Source organism: Apteryx rowi, unplaced genomic scaffold (genome assembly GCF_003343035.1).
Source record: "Apteryx rowi isolate R43461 unplaced genomic scaffold, aptRow1 scaffold_359, whole genome shotgun sequence".
NCBI classification, from domain to species: domain Eukaryota; kingdom Metazoa; phylum Chordata; class Aves; order Apterygiformes; family Apterygidae; genus Apteryx; species Apteryx rowi.
Window position 1 is genome coordinate 813,171 of NW_020450074.1, and position 20,228 is coordinate 833,398.

General features: G+C 36.9%; 1 protein-coding gene across 1 annotated transcript in view; it reads left to right on the forward strand.

Annotated features, from left to right (window-relative positions):
* Positions 1-20,228, forward strand: part of MYO16 (myosin XVI) — a 312,759-nt gene that overhangs the window by 235,714 nt on the left and 56,817 nt on the right. The window contains exon 28 of the mRNA XM_026073032.1: positions 12,677-12,779. Within this exon, the coding sequence (XP_025928817.1) occupies positions 12,677-12,779 (103 nt within the window). The remainder of the gene's footprint in view (positions 1-12,676; positions 12,780-20,228) is intronic.

Here is a 20,228-nt window from a genome sequence, read left to right on the forward strand (position 1 = left end):
TTATTCTCTCCTATGCACAGAATACATTAAAATATCTAAATTATAACACATAAGCCATATGGAGCCAATTAAAATAATAAAAAAATCTTTAAGATTTTAATGTTTTAAAAATAGGATGTTAAAGGAAGTTAACATTCTGATGCTTTTTTTTGTCTTAAAATAATTTTTTTAAAGATGGCAAAACATCCATTTTAATAGGAAATATTAGGGATGAAGATATGAAACACAGTAATAATAGATTCATAGCAGTGAAGATGAAAAAAGTACCTTCAATGCCTCTTCTAATTACAGGTTTTCCACTGATTTCAGTATGAGGTTCTTCTTAGAAGTCATACTTAACTGCACATCCTGAATTTTGCAGTTCTACTCAGGTCAGTGTTCATTGATACTGAAATGCCCTAATAGTAGATTTTAGTTCAAGATCAAAAATGACTTCAGAGTACTTTAGTTAGTGCAAATTCATCTAGGCAGTTCACTTTGCTTGGGGATCGTTTTGAAGAGGTACCCTTTTCCCAGGAAAGTTTATGTTCCTACTAATATCAAAAATTGTCTGTCCTTCTGCAACTGGCATAAAGCCAACATTAAGCCTATTGTAAGCTTTTGATCAAATCTGTAATGTTGGCACAGGTGTGTTGTTAATGTTTGTGGCTCTTGTGTAGGACTCATTATTGCATGTCTGAGCTTCCTTTATCCAGAAACTTTTTGGTGAGATTTTTTTTAATTTTTTTGCTTTCCTCTCCTTCTTTTTTGTCCTCTGAAAGCTAGCTTTCCGGGAAGCAGGGGAATGATAATATTTTTTTAAATATCATTTGTGAATAAAATAAATGCAGCAAAACTTTTCAGACATTTGTGAGCAAGTTAGTACGAATGTTGTACTGAGGAGACTGCAAAATCATAGGTCATCAGGCTGACTGGCCCTTTTAGCTTTGCTGACTCTGATACTATATCATCTCTCTTCTCATAAAGCAGTAGGATGATATATGCCATAATACCTTTAATCCTTGCAAGAAAAGCAAGACATATTCTTGCTAGTGGTAAAAAGCAATGTCCCATTAAAGTAGATGTAATGGTGCCAATTTATACCAATTGGCAGTCTAGCCATTATGTAGGTTGTAGCTTCAGAGTTAGAGCTGGGAGTGATATTTCTGGTTGATATGATAAATAGTGCGATCATTTTTGTTTGTCTTTCAATAAAGGGAAATGCACATTCTTTCAGAATGCAAGAGAATATGAATAAATTAAGTATTTTGAAGCCATCTTTATGAGATCACTTTAAATCCAAATTCATGAACATGGTGATGACTAATTTCCTGTAAAGGATGAAGGTCATCCACAAAATTTAAAACAGTGATTTTTAAAATGACCATCTCTTTGGCAGTTTTTGTAATCATCAAATTCTATAAAGAAGTTGCTGTAATAATTGTGCAAAGCATAAAAAAGTAGAGGTCTTGTGGAGGAGACTCATTTTGTTAATGTGTAGCTAGGTGAAAAAGAAAAAAAAAAGTGTCCTAATGTCAGAGACAAATCTTGGCCTTGGGCTTTCATAAGTCTGGATCCACAAAGAAATAGAGAAAATAGAATCTTACCATTTCTGTGAGGTTCAAATATGAATGGCACTCCAGAGAAATGTTAGGGGTTTTTTTTTTCATTCACAATACTGGCACTCCTTTGTCCTCAAACCTAACTTCAGTCAAACTATGCTTCTTACTGCACTTGAATGAGGAAAATGAAGTGTATCGTCTTTGTGCTTCTTTGCCCAGTCTCACTGATAATGGTGTCCACTTGGAAATAATTTACAGCACTCTCAGAATTAGTCTAAATTACTAATCCCTTGTGAAAACCTGCTGATGTGAAGGATTGATTATGTTGTAAGGGCTGACCAGAACTCCAAGCACTCTGACATTGTCCCTGGCAAACCACATACATATATTAGAACTAGTGCACATCACCTAGGGAGTTGCCTAGATGTAAGTAGATATTTGGCACTGTCTTAGAGGCCATAGGCTGTTTGAATTGTATCAGTAGTAGTATCTGTTCTGTTCTTATTATGAACAAGCTAAATATCTCTATACAGTAAACATATACTAAATGTTGTTAGAATATATTTTTTTACCTTCTTTAGGGGTGTTTCCTCATAGCTGTTTAACATTGTTATCTCCCTTGTTCTCCTTAGGGCTTCTTCAATACTCAAAAGACAAGAAATAAACTAGGATAACTTTAGATGTCTATAGTGATTCAACTAGTTAGCCTGGTCTTAATTTATAGACAAAAAATGGGCACTTTTAGGCCATGATTCAACTGATTTATTTTAGATTTACCCATTTTTGCAGGTATTTCACATGCTCAGTCTATATCTATGTTGATTCTCCTTTTCATGGCAAATAATTAATGGATTTTAACAGGCTCCAAAAAAAAAAAAAAAAAAACAACTCAGAGATCAACATTTTGGAGTTGAAACAGAAGCAGCTTTTGAAGTTACCCCACAGGATCACCAGTTCTGCAGCCCATAGAATTAGCAGTATTATACCTGCAAAGTATCAGTCCTTATGTTACATGTGAGAGTTGGACTGTGAGGATGATAATGATGCTGGGGCTTCTGGGGTTTACCATCAGTGTAGCAATAAGTATAAGAAAAAAGAAAGTTTTTTTTTTTCACTGGAGTTTTCAAGGTAGATCAAGCTTCTAGCTTTATTTACTCTGTATGTAGAAGATAAAAATAAATATTTCATCTGCATTGTTTGCTGGGCACCTTCTAAGTTTTAAGAAGACACCCTCGTTTGTTAAAGCAATTGCAAATGCTTGTGAATTGTGTCATTCTCCTGAAGTCAGCTGAATTTTTCACGTTTGTCATGTGCTTAGAGTTCTGCAGGATCAAGACTGACCTGAAGCAGGGATCCGCTGTTGGGGAAGGTGGGGATTAGGTAATTAAATACACAGGTAAAAGGAAATAAAGGTGGCGTGGTCAGTTTTAACTCCAGCAGTTCCTAACTTCCAAATGTTTGTTTTGCAATCTGAATAATCTTTCAGTGTTATCTACATTTCATTTAGTATGAAAATGTGTTTCTAAAGCTTACTTAGTGAGGCTTCTTACAGGGAGTTTATTGTTTTCTGTATTAGAGAAAGACCTTTTCAAAGAGAAACTCAAGCTATTGTTTTTCCTCCATTACTAGTAGCATGAGAGTGAAATTTTTTTTCTGTCTTTTTTTTTCCTAATTAGGTTCATTTTCTGATGTAATTATAAATATACTGAGCACACACAAACATCATTCTGGCTGAACTGTTTCAACAGTTCCAGTAGTTTTCTTTATTTTAACTAAAGGGAGTATCTCTAAAATTTTAAAATGTTTATTTCATTTCCAGAGTTACATGCCACCGTTGCTACCTCTGGACTAACATCCAGCTCCCACTAGCATTTGACATTTCTCATCTCTCAAGGTTAACTAAACATTTATTAAATCAATAAATAATCCTGTTACTTTGTGATCTCCTTATAATATCTACACATATTTTACATCCACAAATTTAAAAGCTCATGCTGTTTCTAGACATGGAGAAATGTTCCCACAGAGTACTAAAATACCACAGTACTGGATTCCATCTAAAGGCCTGGATTATAAAGATAGATAAAATTATATTTGTGTACAAATACAAATACTGAAAATTCTTGACCCATGTCTCAACAAGCTGCCCGAGGTCTATGTGTCCATAACAAGCAGCTAATAACATTAAATGATTTTAGAACCTTGATGTTTCACCCAAAATAATTCTTGAGTACTTCATAATTTGCTGACAGCACATAATGACAAAGATAATGGACATAGATTTATATATGGTAGTAAGAACTTCAGTTAAATGCCTGCCATAGAAATAAAACCGTTAAAAGAAAATATTATCAACCACTAATTTCTTCACAAATTCTTATGCATTTCATTTTAAGGAAATGCCTATTAAAATAATAAACCTCTTAAATTAATACAAACAGACTATCTCAAAGAATAAGCATTTTAAAGAAGTAAATATGCTACACATGAGTTTATGCTAATAGCAATGTTTAGGAAGCTTGAATTATCCAATTATGGTGCAAATAGTCCCATGGACAGATTAATTTTACCATAAAACATAGTTTTAAAATAATTCCTATTTATTTATTGATTAATTCAATATAACTGTGTGCTTGCAATGCCTAGAAAAATATAATTGTTTGCTCTTATCTTGACTGCTTCTTGTTCTGCTCATGTGACTTGTATAAATGTAGTCCAGCTGCCCCACACTCAAAACTGACTGTGATTGTCCTCCTATTCTTTGTTTCTGTGGTACTGCAGCTGTTAAATTCTTTCCACTCATCACAGACATTCATTGCACCTTTTTCTTCTCTTTTATCACATCCTCATATTCCTTGCAACCATTTAATCTTCAACAGAAGAACCTGGAATGAAGAGAGACTGCTTAAAGCCAGGTTTCCCAGTCTGACCGAATAGTAGCAGGCAATTGATATTGGTGACATCTGAGAACAAACACAAAATCCCGTACAAGCATGCATGTAAAATCCTTTTACATAGATGAATCCCTGGATCTTACTTTGCTCTTAGATCAGCTTTGCACTAATCTAGCATCATCAATTTCAGCATAATTACTCCTGTTGGAAATGAGAGCAGAATCTGGTCTGGCATTGATACAGTAGCCCAAGAGGGTAGCCTGTTTTGAAAAATGTTGGCTGTTCAAAGTTTGTCGAAGCACTACAGCCTTCAGAACCAGGAGAATCCCTATTACCCAGACTGACACTCGCAGGTTTTAGAGGGCACAAGGGAAGCTCCCACAGAAGACAGTAGAGGTAGATATTTTGCCTGTGTGGACTAAGGTCCTGAAAATCTTCCTCATAATCCCAGCACTCTTTGTTTGAGCCATATGGGAAGGATATTATGTATTTCTGTTCTTATATGGCTCTGAGGCCTGAGTTAGGGAAGGTTTCACACAAGAGAAAAAGAAAAGCAAAGAATTCAAGAATCATCTAGATGGATCATCAAACGCAATCCTGTTTCCCCTTAGAATACATTTTCCATTTTACTTTGTTTTTCCTTTCTGCTTCTGCAATATGTATCTATCCCAGTGTACTTCTAAATAGGCTGGGAAGTGCTTTCCTGGCAACCAATAAGCCAATAAAGCGTCATCCCCTCTAGTGACAGGAGACCAAATGGGAAAACGTACAAGCCCACCTTGGCTGCAATGTTTCAAGTCAGGGTCACATCACCCCTCTGAAAAGATCTTATGTATTTTTCAGAAAAAGTCTGTGCCATTTTGCTTTACAAAACCTGTTTTCAGTTATTTCAGGCAGCTGCTTCTAGGCTTCCAAAAAGTGAGACAGGATCTGGGCCTAAGTCTGTCCTTCTCTGAATACCATCCCAAGGTCATCTCATAATTTCATCACCTTTCTTCATCTCAGTGCACACTGCTGTCCCTGCAGATCCATAGACCAGCTGTCATGACCTTGTCCCATGCTCCTAGAGGGGCGATTTTCTATCCTGACACTCTCAAAGTTGTCTGGTTTGTGAGGCCCAGCAACAAATTTCCATTCATCTGGAAGTCAAGTGCACAATAGTATGACCATCACCAAAACACTTGCCTTATAATGTGATCTTAAAGAAAAGGATGCATAAGGTATCTTCTAGTTCCTTATAGCCTGAGTAGTGAGATGTGGCTCAGACTCATAGGGGAAAATTCTTCCCTAAGGTATGAAAGGGCAAAAAATTTCCATTTACCCACCTTTAGACTCCTGCTCCCCAAAATTCCTTTATTCTAGCCTCCCAAAGAGGGTCTGTTAAAATAGAAGGTATCTTTTGTTTTTTCTGTAATTTCAGATGAAGAACTTTAAGTTTTGGAAGAGAGCTTTTATGTTAGATCCCCTGTTTTCACACGGCTAAGCCTGTGGAGGAGGGAAACTTGTAACTATCCATCCTCATTATACACCAATACAGTATCAGCTCTGTGCTATACAGAATTAAATTAGCAGGTTGATAAAGAAAGCTAAATTTTTTCTGCAGTCCATATATGCTGCATACAGCGAAGCATTTCACAGCTTCTTCACTTTATGTGTATGTTTGTAGAGTGCCCAAGCATGAAGATGAAGTTAGCTCCGGAGAAGGCTAACTGTCTGGAGGTAAATGTAAACATTTACAGAGTTAGAGGCAAGTGTTCATGTAATAGGGCTGATTGTCTGTTTGATGCTAGCGTAATTCTGAACTAATGTGTCGCTTTTGACAATTTCTTAAATAAATATATTTTTACATTGCTTTATCAAGATGGAATGAGAATGTCAGCTTTAAGTAAGATGATGCAAAAGTATTGTAATGCAAATCTCTAGCAGATGTTGTGAATTCATTTTTATTTGCATAGCTGAATCCACTAATCCCAAGAGCTGAATTGTAATTTATATTCTACTTATTATTCTGCTGCCACATTGTCTGAGATGAGGAAGCCCCTGCTTAATTGCGTGAAGTATATGAATAAATATTCTAGGATTAAGACACGCATATCTTCGTTATTTCTTTTCTCCAGAAATTGGAATTCAGGTGTCTAGAAAAGATTGAAGGTGGTTAAACCTAACAAAAAAGCATAAAATTTAGAAAAGAAAAAAAAATCCTTGCAAGTCATTTGTCCATCACCCCTCACAAAGTAGTATCTTTACTTTGGGTATTTGTTTTAGATTTTGTCCAGTCTAAATTAAAATATCCCAAGTGGCAATATTCCTTGCATGGATATTCTGATTGAGTGGATTTCATAGCTGTGATCCTCCTTCAGAAGTCTGAACTGAGCTCTACATGGGGCCAACGGCTGACCCATGGGCAAGTCACTGTAAAATTCTGTCCTGAGACTTTTCCGAGTTCTTTTCACTTTTATTTCTTAGTCCTTAATTTTGCCTTATTATCTCAGTTATATGCTATTTATGTCACCCTAAATATATTTTCCTTTTTTCACAAACATGTTAAACCACGCCATGTAGGCACCTAAGAATAAGAAACGAAGTTTTAACTGCTGAAGCAGAAAATGAGAATGTTTCAGCAGTTGGAAAGTTTCTGGCTTTCAGTGGCTTATTGCCACTGGATTGTGGTGAAACTATGATACCTGGTCAGCTTGCCTTAAGGTCACTCTCAGTATTATTGCTTTCCATATTTCTTTCCATCAGTAAATATCTGTGTATCAGATTAACCCAGAGAGAATAAAGCTGCTTGCAGGTTTTTTTTCCAAAATGGCTCTAATTTTATTTTCTCTCTTAACTCTAATTTGTTTGCAGGTCTAGCCATTTAATCCCATGTTGTTCAATATCAGTTTAAGCCAATAATTAGGATATTTAAAAACCTAAAACTGGTACCAGAGACAGCTACTCTAAAGTTTTGGTTCACTGCCATATATAATTATTCATTGTTTCAGATCTGTCAGGTAAATTACACTTCATGCATGTATGTTCACCTCTACATGAATTTGAAGTATTTCTATAAGCCTCTATGAATCAGCTTCAATACAAAATGTTTCATATAAAGGTGACCCTTATACTGTATTTTTGTAATCCTATCAAAGAAACCCAAAATGCAATCATCTCTTTTGTCTGCTATGATCTGTTTGTTATAAAGGCATCTTTTTCTTCTTCCCGTCCAAGGATTTATTCTGTCCAAAATTTTAAATACATGCTTTTGGTGTTAATATTTGGTGTCATATAACTGGAGATTTATGTTATATATATGTTATACAGAAATTGGCAGAATCAGTCTTCTTTTCTTTTCTTGGAAACTGTAGTACTCTGTTTCCCTTTTTCTAATTATCTGGAATTTCCCCTGTTCCTCATATTTCAAAAATAATTAGGTTATTCCTTTAATAAAAAAAGATGTAACACGGGGAACTGGAATGAGTATGTATCATTTATATATACATAACATTAATCAAAATTCCATCCTGTTCTTTGCTGGTGGCTCTTTTTACAAGATTTTTAGTATGTGGAAATTTTCCAGGCATCCTTTCTTTTTCTTAAAAAGAGTTCCCTTTGCAGTAGATAGGGCTGCTAGATATTTCAGCTCTCACTTTATAGTTTTTTTCAAGTACAAACCATGCCTAACCCGCTCTCCCATCCTCCCCAAATCTAAACAAACAAAGCTAAAAATCTTGAGTTATGAGCATACAGTGACAAGTTTTGCAAACAAAGTCCATCTCTTTCACATATTTTACAGAAATAATAATACATCAATCTGTTACTGGTTGTCAAAGGAAGAAAAGAGGAAGTTTAGGAAGGAAGAAAAGAGAATTTAGCAAGACAGCGCAACCTGTTTTTACTCCTTTCTGATGATAATTTTTATATTTTTTAGGAGAATCAAAGGATACAAATTAATTTTGATTGCCTTCTTTAATGCATTCCCTTTTGAATTGAATTGACAGAATCCTGCCATTTTAACTTGGCAAACGGAATACACTGTAATAAACAAAAGAAAGAGAAAATGAAACTGCAACATAATGAATTACACTAGCAGAACTGATTATTTTTCCTTGTATAAGCTGTGTTTGAATGTTTAGAACTATATTACTTAGCACTGCTATGAGGCAGCCTACGTGCTAGCTGTACATGATTTTCATTTTTTAAATAGCAAGACAAAGAAGCGGTGAGAAGAAGATGCTTTCAGGAATGATTTGAGTTCTAGTGTTCAAAGCTATTACCGAGAACATTGGATTGCAGTCAGTAGATAACTCTGACTTCATCGGTTTGGGGCTTTCTTTTTCTGGGCAGGAGAGAGCCCTCATAAAAAGAGTAGCATAAATCTGGCAGGGGGGGTGGTCCGAGGCATTAGTTCAAGGACTTCTACATGGTTTGTTCAAGCTGTTGATTTGGAGCTCCTTGTTTTTGTGCCCTTTGTATTTGCCCTGTTCTTTCCATTAGTATCTTCTATCATGTTGACGTGCTATTGAAATAGACTATGTGGTGTTTATTCCGATGCTTAAAGATTCACTGCACATACAGAACTGGGAGTACAGCCCTACAGCTTATTTGTGCACTCTCCATGTAAATCAAATAGCGTGCTGAGCCTGCAAGTGTTACTGTGGGTTACTGTGCCATAACCTGAACTGGGGGATATTCTGTCTCAGTAAAAGGCAGCCTGCTGGATCTTGTCAGCTGTGCACTTAGGGAAGTGAGGGAGAAAATGATCAGATAACATGCTTATTTGTGAAGGCCCGAGAGAACTGAGTTTTCCATATTCACAAGCTACCTGGAGGTATTGGCAGCAGTATTGAGTCTGAACAAACAAAAAAATCTCCCTGATAAAGGACATCATTCAGAAGCAAAGAGAAGTCAGAGCATAGCTTCTGCAGCAGCAGAGGGTCCCAGGCAGCACATGCTGACAAGGCTAGACTGTCTGGCCAAAAGCTCAGAGTCTTCTGTTCCAGTGTGTAAAAATGATAGGCTGGTAAGAGGAAGGTGCAAAGCCCTGTGGGCAAAGCAAGGGAAAGCGGGGCTTCGCTTGGGCTGATTTCCTGCAGCAAGGACGGAATTGGGGAGTGCTCCCCTGGTGATAACATATTTCCTGTCTCAGCTTGGAACAGGAAGGTGGGTGTAAGCGAAGAGGTCTTGCATCTCCTAATTGACACTAGATTAGTGGTGATGTGCTGGTGTGGGGAGTTGTGGGGAGATGATCCAGTTCAGGCCCTTATATCTTCCTGGTTTATATTTTGTTTCGGATTCATTAGTGATCCTCTGGCTAGGCCACAAAATCTTGGGTTTTGTCTGCTTTTTCACTTGCCTGAGGGAGAGATTCACCTTGTCTAACGTCCGATGTCTATGCTGGAGTGAATAGCATAGACTACCTTTACACCCAATGGAAAGAAATGGAGTCTTACAGTGCACAGTCCATCTGACCTATTTTAAACATCAATATTACAACAGGGTAAACTAAACCCTAATAGTGTCTTCCACTGACCCTTAAGAAAATCCCAACAACTAACTCGTCAGTCTATGTTTATCTGAGATGAATTCCACCTGATTAAAGTCTTTTCTAGGTAGCGCTGAATTTGGTCACTGGGTCCCTCAGGAACCTTTCTAATGCCTTACACTCTGCGTTGCTTTGGTAGGGTAACATATATGACCTGCCATTTTAGAAGCAGCCTGTTTTTTAATCTGTTTTGGTAATTCATGTAAGAATGAACTAAGGCTGTGGTTGTGGCAGAAGAATTCTCTGGTAAAGGAAAATCTCAAAGTCTCTCCAGATTACATTTCCACAGAAGCAAGCCCTGCTGTTTGCAGGTAAACTCAAGTTATCTATACAAATCTGTTCCATGAATTCAGTTTCTGTTTATTACTATTTGCTGTGATATAGTAAATTTGACAAAAAATAAGTATTCTTTCGTATTCTTGAGGCTGCAAAAGAGCTAAATTTAAGAGGACACTGAATTATTGTGTCTACATGGTAACACAAGATTCATTTCACAATAGAAAAGATTTGATACTTAAAGTCATTTTGTATTTTGATAATAATGTGCTGTTTATTTTAAGTTTTTATTTCTTTTTTATTTCTTAATTTATTATCAATTTTGTTTGTTTTTTTTTTAACAATGGGGTCATAGCATGTTTAAAATACAGTAAATCTCTAAACCAAAGCTGTGTGGGTTGCTTTTTTCACCCAAAAGGAAAAAAATAATGAAGAAATTTGAAATACTTTAAATCATTTAAAATTAGGTACAAAAAAAGGACACAAGCTTATGATTGCACAGCCACTTTTGTCTAGGATAAATTTGGGCTGCCACCAACAGGTGTGGTCTGACCATCTCCACTTACCCATTCTAGTTATTTCCCTGATGCCAACACTAGGATTTTCAGAACTGGGCTGACAGTCAATTCAGGGAACCAATCTGCCTGAAAACTAGCTACACTTTTTTGTTGTTTTTGATGGATCTTCAGCAGCCGTGTAGTCTTATACACAATTGAAGTGGCTGTGCAGCTATGGTCTGAGAAGGCAGAGGATGATGCTACCAGGGATAAAGGTGCTTCTTCATCCTGGGTGCTTAGTTAGCCAACATATCTGAACAAGATAGGTAGGAGAAATGAGGAAGTTCTGTTAGTCCCATTTTGCAGATAACTATGTCAGACAGGTAGACCTCGGGGTGAGATTCATCTCAGCCACCCAGAATGCAGGCATCCGGTCTAGACTTCTCTTCTACGCTCCATCTACAGTCAGTAGAGAAGAGCACCTCCAGAGGGCAATCTATCCTTATTTAAGAAAAATATCCATGATGTATAGAATAAATCACCCTATGGAGATACCCATCTCCAGAGACTATAGAGAGCTAGATGACTAACTCTTTCTAGGAGCATAGCTTTCAGTGACTAACACAGAGGGAGGCAGATCCTGTTCCAAATGATTTGCTCTGTTCATAGAGAAGATTTGTGGCAGAAATGGGAAATGAATTTAAATTTTCATTAGCTCTTTCTCCTCTGTTACCACAACAATTAGTTCATTCTCTTTCTCTAAGCTAGAGCCTGCTTTAAGGAATAGAAGGGAATTGTGAACTCTACTTAGAGTTCTAAGATGATGTGACATAATTTCAAATGCTTTTAAGGGTGGAAGAAACAGTGGATCATTTTCGTCTGGCCTCTTGTATAATGCCAGTTGTATGAAATATTTGTTTATTCTTGTTTTGAGTCCTGCCACTTGTATAGATCTCAAATAAATCTAGTTCAAACGTAGAATTTCAGCCTTTTACATTTTGATTTGGTTCTTTTTCAGGAATCAAGTATATTTCTTTAGGATTCTGCAGTGAGTGAGCTGACCACTTTCACAGTTGCTTTTTTATTGTGTTGTGAGTCAACCTTGAATCATTTTTGTTTCAGTCAGCAGGTGGTAAGCTGACTGTGTTTCAAGCCTTCTAGCAGTTTTCTCTCTAACACCTCTGATTCTTCATGATCCCAAAGAAAATCCAGTTGGTACAAGTATGGAAACCAGATGGCCCCAACCTTAATTGCAGTCCATAATGCAAGCATTTTGACCACCCAGCTAGCTGAGCTGTCGGCAAACTAGGGTCTCCTGGTTTCCTACTGCTAATCTGGAGTGTTAGACTTACTAAAATGTTTTGGGTTTGGTTTTTTTGTAGAATTTTCTGTCTTTGAATGTACTCCAGAACTGTAATCAAATCTCCTCTTGATCTTTTTTTCAATAATATTAACTGATCGAGTACCTTAAAGTCCCTTTGCAATAAGACATTTTATTCAAATCCTTCAAAATGGAAAAAAAATCAGATTGATGGAAAACATTTTTATAGTATTTAACAATGTCACTGTCATATGAATTACTCCTTAATAGCCACATGTAATGTGACACATACTGAAAAAATATTTTTCTCCTTTCACTGATGTGATTTGGTGATGATAAAATCAGTTGGTGAGGCTTTGTATTCTTTCTGCATTGATTTTCAGTGACACATCAAAAGAACCAATAAGAAGCAAATCTGTGTTTTAGTCCTTGCTTGTTCCACACCACTATTAACCAATACCATGTCTAACAATATAAAGGATTTGAAGCGAGTGGCCTTCTCTGTTTTCTTCACCCATAGCAGAATCCTGAGCTTCCAGTCTGGATATCTCTTTGAAAGCCAGAGGAAAACTGTGTCGGCCAACATAGAGTAACTCTACTTCTGCTGATTTTTATAGGTATAAAGATTTGGCTGATACAGCAGCAGGAGAGAAGAAGAAGTTGTCTGCCAAAGAGAGATGTCATCTTGTTCTTCAGCAGTGTAAATTACAAGGCTGGCAGGTTTGTGATCTACAAAGCAATTAAAATATCATTCTTTAAACAAGCTAGCTGAGTCACTTCCACTGTGGGAAGCCACCAGATCCTTTGCAGCAGTGTATTCTTTTGGCATTTAATATCTGCTTTGGAATAGAATCAAACTGATTTTCTGAGTTTTCTAGCATATAAGTAGCTATGATCATTGTATCAAAAAATCAGTGTATTCCTATGAGAAGCAAAAGAGTTCAATTATGCATGTACACTTTATGGATTTGCAGCCAGGTTTTTCAAGGTGTTTAGGTGTACACATTTTTAGTGCTGAAGTGTTTTTGTGCTTTAATGCAGTTTCCAAATTACAAAAAGATCTGCATGTTTTCTTTATGTAAGCCAATGCACCAAATCTTTTACTGTACAGGAATGGGAGAGACCTAAAACATCTACTTAGGTCTTCCCATATAAGCAGTGTCTGTGTAGGCAACAGCATGATGATTCAGAGCTAGAGTTAGGTACTAGGATCTCTGTACATCAACAAGAAAAACAAAAACAAAAACAAAAAACAAAAAACAAACACTCAACAAGATCTCAACTTCCCATCCTATCTCTTTACCTTGTTTGTAACATATTTAATCTTCTCCAGGATGAGGATTGTAAAGTGGATGCCTCCACTTATTCAGATGATTCATTTGTCATAGGGCGGCTTTGTAATTAAACAGGATTGGTTTCTTTAACATATCCAGTTTCTAAAGAAAGCAGTGTTCCCTTGCACAGTATGTAAGCTATTATATAGAAAGGAAGCTTTCTGTAGCTTATTGTATAGAGTATTCACCTGGACAGCATGAGCGAGAGCATCCAGACCAGTTTCAGGAGCAGGTGTGAACTGTAGGGACTGGCCAGTGGTTAGGGCATTCCTGTAGGCTTTGGAGGAGTACCTTAAAGGAAGGGGTTAACATAAGTCTTCTAAGTCACGTAAGACCTCTGAGCATTAGGATGTCTAGAAAATGTCTCTGCAACTGTTTCTGAAGGGCAGTGACTGTGTTGGACTCAGTGCTGTGGATCTTTCTCAGTGGCCTATATGACAGACTCTTTAGTTATAACAGAAAAGAAGGCAACTACCTTTCTAGATTGGGGCCACACATGCATGGGCACCTGCACCTGGACACATAAGAAGTTTTTTCTTTGATCAAAATACTGTTTAAATTCCATTTTGGTCATTAAAGTATGTAGTGGACACATTTTGTCATATTGTCCAACTCCCTTAATAGCATAGAACAAAAGGAAGTATCCTGACAAAAGACAAGTATTAAAATGAGCTTACTTTACCTATCTATATTTCTTAATTCAGCCAGAGCCTACATTTCATTATTACCTTTCTGGGGTATATTCTGCATCCTTGCCACAAGGTTCCCTAGAAAAAAACTGTCATTAATGCATAGAAGCTGTATCTTAGCTCCCAAGTACCTGGGGATGAGGGTACCACTAACCTTCAGAACTTTTGGGGGGGCTACAAGCTTGACACTGGGGAAAAGCTGAGTAATGGTAATCACACTGATGAGCGAGTAACAGTTACTGGCTCCTGGGGAAACAAACTGTGTAGACATCCTGCTGTGTGCCAGTAACTGTTACAGCCTGAAAAAAGTAGTTGGCCTTCAGTGAAAGTCTGCTGCTCAAGACTAGTGATTCTATAGTGACTGACATTTGAAAACAAGCCTGAAACCTTGGAAGACATGAATGTAAAAAGGAAATTGCAAAACAGAATCTCTTCATCATGCAGGGGCCTGAAGCTTGTGATCTCAGACAGGTTTTAGAGTTCCTGCCTCCAGAATAGTATTAACACTGTGAAAAGTGAGGTGTGCAAAACTACAGCAGCGCGTAATGCATTGTCCTTCAAACCAGAAAAGCACAAAACTCTTAAGAGATGCTAGCAAGTTAAAAGGAATAGGAGGGTTTGGGGATGAGAGTTATACCATTGTCACTTAGTGACTAAAAAGAGCATAGGAACAGAATAAGCTAAAAGGAACAAGGTCTGAAAAAATGAGTAACCTTCTCCTTACACCTTCTCCAAGCCGCAGAGAGCTATGACGAACAGATGAAAAGATGACAATGACTGAAAAAAACTAGTAAAATAACCATTCTAAATCCAAAGAATTTCTTACAGACAAATGCCCAATGAATATAACCTTGACACAAACATAATGGGTGATACAAAACCTTATATCCAAATATCCAGCATTAGTGACTAATGTCTGTGTCACATAATCTCTCTTTCAATTATCTTTTTTGATTCATTTGACTAATCATGAAATTTGAACAGTCTAAATGAGGAAGCTTATACAATCTGCAGTTGTCATGGGTGCCCTCCTCTATGCTTTTACAGCAGAGGACTCTTTTTAAAAAAATATATATATATATCAGGGAGAAGAGGAGAAGGAGGGAGAAGAAAGAGAAGAAAAAGAGGAATTAGGAATCCAGCATGATGTCAGCTACCAAAGCTAGAGAAAAGGAGTCATTTGTAGATTATCACTAAAAGTCATCCGAAAGGTTGGGGGTTGCATGTATAACCAGTTTATTCAGCCACTGTTGCCAGCAGTGACTGCTTCAAATGAATCACTGCTGGAGCTGAAAATCTGTTTGCTGCAGGGGTTTATTAATAAGTCAAGGAGTATCTTCTCCAGCACTGTTACCTGTACTTACCTGAAGGGCTGTAGCAGATTGGGTAGATCAATATACCAACAAATAGACAGACAGAGGGAGAAAGAGAGAGAGAGAGAGAAAGAGAAGGAAGGAAGGAAGAAAAAGAAAAAAGGAAGGAAGAAAGGACAGAAGAAGAAAGGGAAAGAAAGAAAAAGGAAGGAAGGAAGGAAAGAAGCATATCCACATCAAGGGTAATGAAGTTTAGGAGAAAGCAACACACATCAGAAATCAACCTCCTGTTGTATGTCATCATCAGAGGAAGAGATTGCCAATAAGTTCACTGGTAAAGAAGGAAAAAAAGAAAATCTGAACTCTATAGCTGAGTGAATCTGGATGATACATTATTTAACCTCCTTGTGAGAATGTACCTCACTATCCCATTTTGTGAAAGGTGATATTAACTTGAGGGGGGGGGAAGTAAATTTATGTTCTGGAGTGGACTCCCAAAAATGAGCAAAGAAAATGGTTTCTTTATATTTATTTCCTACTTGACAATTTTTCTTTCCTTTCTCACATAACTTGTGTTCGGAGAGTGTTTTCTTGATCAACAAAACAACAAAACCCAGAGCCTGCTCACAGAACAGGTTCTTCCTCCTCTTGTAATTGCTGCTATTTGCCTAAAAATGGAAGGCAGATGAACAAAATCCAAGAGCAGAATCCAATCATGGTTTATTTTCTGCTATCTTGTAGAGCAGAAGAGCAAACACTATCAGCTAACCAGAGTCTGGTGCTTGATTCAGCAGCTTCTGTGTTAGAAGAAAGTATTTATTAGAGAAGTGTTGATAGGTTTATGAAATGTTGCCGTTACTTGGGTAAGCTGAGCTGGAGATAACTAAACTAGGACAATAAAATAGCTGTTCCATTGAAGCTGACATACAGTGCAGTTTCAGTCATGCACTTAGCTTAAATACTAGAATTATAAAAGTGCAGAGCTATTAATGAAAGGCAGTTTTTGCATCCTGACTCTGTGTGCAGCCTAGATAAGGTGTTCTTTTCAGTTTAAATATATACTTGATCATGACAAGCTTAGCTACTTGGTATGACTTTTAAGCACACCCTATGTAAAAGAAAATCAGATTTCTAAATCAAAACAAACCATTCCTACTCCAGACAGAGTGAATGTAATAGACTTGTTTAACCCCCAGAGAAGTCAGTGAGAGTTTTGCCATTAATATTAGAGGGAGCAAGATGATATCTAGTAACTTTAGAGTCAAATTCAGTGAAAGTACTGACAGCTCAATGTAGAGCTACAGTACAGGAGAATCTCTTGGCACCCAGAACTCTGATGGCCTTTACATTAGCCGGTCCACATTTTCTTTACTGTGTTCATTTATTGCCATTAGCTAAGGAAATCCTACAGAATGACTAGCTTGCAAACGTTATCACAGTTTGGGAGAAATACAGGGCACAAACAGTCCTTGGCTTGTTCTTATTGACAGAAGGAAACTTTCATTTATTTGGATTATCATTCCTCACACTGTTGAGCTTGAAAATATAAATTCAGGAAAGGAGAGTTAGCTCATAGCTTACTGAGCTTTCTCATCAAAACTTGGAGCTTTACATTTTGTTTAGTTAAGGTCAGTGCTCTGCAGTTAACGCTTCTCAGTTACTTAAGATGAGGCTTGCCAAAATGCAAACAGCTTGCATTATACCAAAGGTAAAACAAAGCATCAGTTTAAATTGCTCTCATTGTACAGTGCAGCTGTTAAGTGCAAGAGCTGCAAGGACCGGACGTCAGTAAAAGTGGATCTTTCAGCCTTTGACTTCTAGAAATACTTGTCTGGGTAAATATAGGACTCCTTATCCAAAATGCCATGTCTGAATTTTTTCTTTCAATTTTTAGCCTATTTGTTCTAAGCCACAATGATTTCTTCTTATCGGTGGCTTTGAATTCTGAACTCCAGAGATTGCTTATTTTGGAAACAGTAGTACAGGTCTTAAGTTTGAATAAGATGATCCAAAATAGTCATAGGATGTGAAATAAGCAGTACAGGTCAGTCAGAATATTTTTATGAAACTCCAAATCAGCATCAAGTAGTTGCAGGAGACAGATAGTCTGTGTTGCTACCAGTCATTTATTCACCTACAGACACTGCGATAGTTGTTTCAGAAGTCTGCGGTGTTTCTGGAGAAATCGTCCTTGCCAGTCTGGAGATAGATTATAAAACTTTTTCCACTTCAAAAGAATGCAAAAACAGAGAGTAAGTCTTCAATAAAGGGAATTCTCAGAAGCCTCTCTAGAGATTTTAAGTTCTTCTTGCAGTCCTAGAACTGCAGAAGGAAAATGAAGAATCTGATCCACAGTTCTTACCAGGCACAAAGAGAAACACCATATTTCATTATTGACCTACAGGTGTTTAATACATTGGTTTTGATACAACTGTCTTTAAATATTTTTGATCTTCAAGGTGTCAATATACAGTATTATTATACCAGAGGCCTTTCTTGGAAAAAGTGTACTTATGATTTAATACAAAAGTATTGGACAGAAGTGACAGATGATTAAATCAGAAAAATGAGCAAAAGCATATGAAATCATATATATGTAAATTGTATGCTTAATTCACAACAGAGTTTTTTAAGTTATTGTTTAAACAGCACTGTTTATTTTGTCTTAAAATGAAAGTGGTTATGCTACATTGAAGTATGAATTGCTTTGTACTTAATATGATAAAGTATTTGATTACTTTGCAAGCAATGTAATATGTAAGAGATTCTTAACTCTTTTTCCCCCCTGAGTAGGAAAACTTTGAGTACTCATAAACTGTGTGTCAGTTTATTCATTTGTCATTTAGTAATCTTAACTATCTTGGAAATAAATGTTCCTTTTTGTTTTGAATGTTCCTTTTTGTTTTAAATGTCTTATTTTAAGAGTCAGTTTCTTTTAGGCAATTTTAAAATTAGGTAAATTATGAAGATCACATGAAAAAAAAAATCCCAGAAGGAGTTTCCAGACTAACGTTAGATGAATAAAATACCAGCATCTATATTTCCTTACTGCTTTGAATTGTGTCAACAAAATTACTTTGTCCAAGTGACATATCCCATTATGTTCTTTGAAATAATGTACTAGCAGCAGAAATGGCCCCTGAGTGTATTCCAACCTCATCAGTATTACCGATAGCCTGGCCTGAGCCAGATGCTGCCTGCAAGCTTTCTTAGCATCTATTTGTGCCACACAGTACAAGTCCATCCTATCCCCTTGGCCTGAGAGATCCTGGTAGGATGGATCATTCACTTGGACCTCAGAATGCTCACAAGCTCTCAGTCTTTCAACACTGAGCCCTATTTTTGGTTCCTATTATCTTTTTTTCCCTCCACAATATATTCTTCCATCCCTCCATCCACCTGTCAGGATTTGCTTATGGTCACTAGTCTTGCAAACTCTTTATTTTCTTTCTGAGGTTTTTTGCATCCAAATCTTCTCTCGCATCTGGGTTCCAAGGCTTTAATTCAAAATTGATTTTCTCCATTTGCCCTCCCTTGACCCTTTTCTCTCCTTCTCCTCTCTTTCTTTCTTTTCTGGATACTTCACTTAATATTCTCTTCTGGCCTTCATCTCCTATTTGTCTGGTATTAATTTTCCAGTCTTCCACCTCACAGATTATTTCCTCCACCATTCGTATTCCTGTTGCTGTTGTCTGCATGTCTCAGTTCACATACACAGAGACACTTTCATGTTGTTTCTTTCAGTACCTATGCCTATTTCTAGAATTTTCAGATAACCAAATTATAGGTCAATAGTATAGAGATCCCTTGAGATAAAACCAGAGTAGTGCTTTCTCCAATAAGTATCTCTTAGATGCGTTTTATATTTTCTGTATGTTTCCTTTCCTGTGATGCAGTCCTTTTCATCGTCTCACAAGTGCAGAGAATTGTAAATTTGTACAGTTTTTTGGTAATGTACCTTTGTTCCACCGTTTCCCAGAGCTGAATGACAGTTTTTCTCTCTAAAGTCCAAATCCTGACAAGCACTTGCATAAGTGCTTAGTGTTACTTGCGTGAATACTAGACCACTCACGTACCTCACATTAAGGCCATACATAAGCTATGCTAAACTGTGGGTTTATTCAGCATGTGCCACTGTGCAAGGTCAGTAGCTTGCCTGAGACAAAGGAGGACTCTTAAACTGTGTAAAGAAAAGCTAACAAATGAAGCAGAGAGAGTAAGCTTTTAAGAATAACATTTCAGCCCTTGTAAAATATCAGTCCCCTGTAAATTTGTTTGTCATTATAATATTTTTGCAGACATATACACTGCAAAAAGACACATTTTACAATAGTTTCAGGGGTTTTTTTCTACATTTCATTAATGCACTGTGAAAATGTGTGTCATTGTGTAAAATATCACTAGATTATAGTTCTCTGTCTTTTGTAGGTAGCTATTTTGAAAGTACTGCCAGAAACACACAGCACTCCCACAAATTGCCTTTTTTAAACTAAAGAACAGCTTTACAGATTCCCTTGACACCTATTAAGTATGAGCTAATACTGCCTCCATGCCACCTACACACCATCTCGGCATCCATTCCATAGTTTTGAATGTCTGTACTTCTACATCCTACACCTTTTCTGTAAAAAAAAAAAAAAAGAGAGAGAGAGAGAGAGAAGAAGAAGAAAGAAAGAAAGAAAGAACAGCTCCCTCCCATCCCTTCTCCCTCCTCCCAGGAAAAAAAAAAAAAAGGAGGCCTGTAGCAGTAATTGAAGCTTTGGTAGTCATCAATGACAATTTTACTTAATCTTTAAAAAATCTGTCATTTTGAAAAATAACATTTAAAACCCT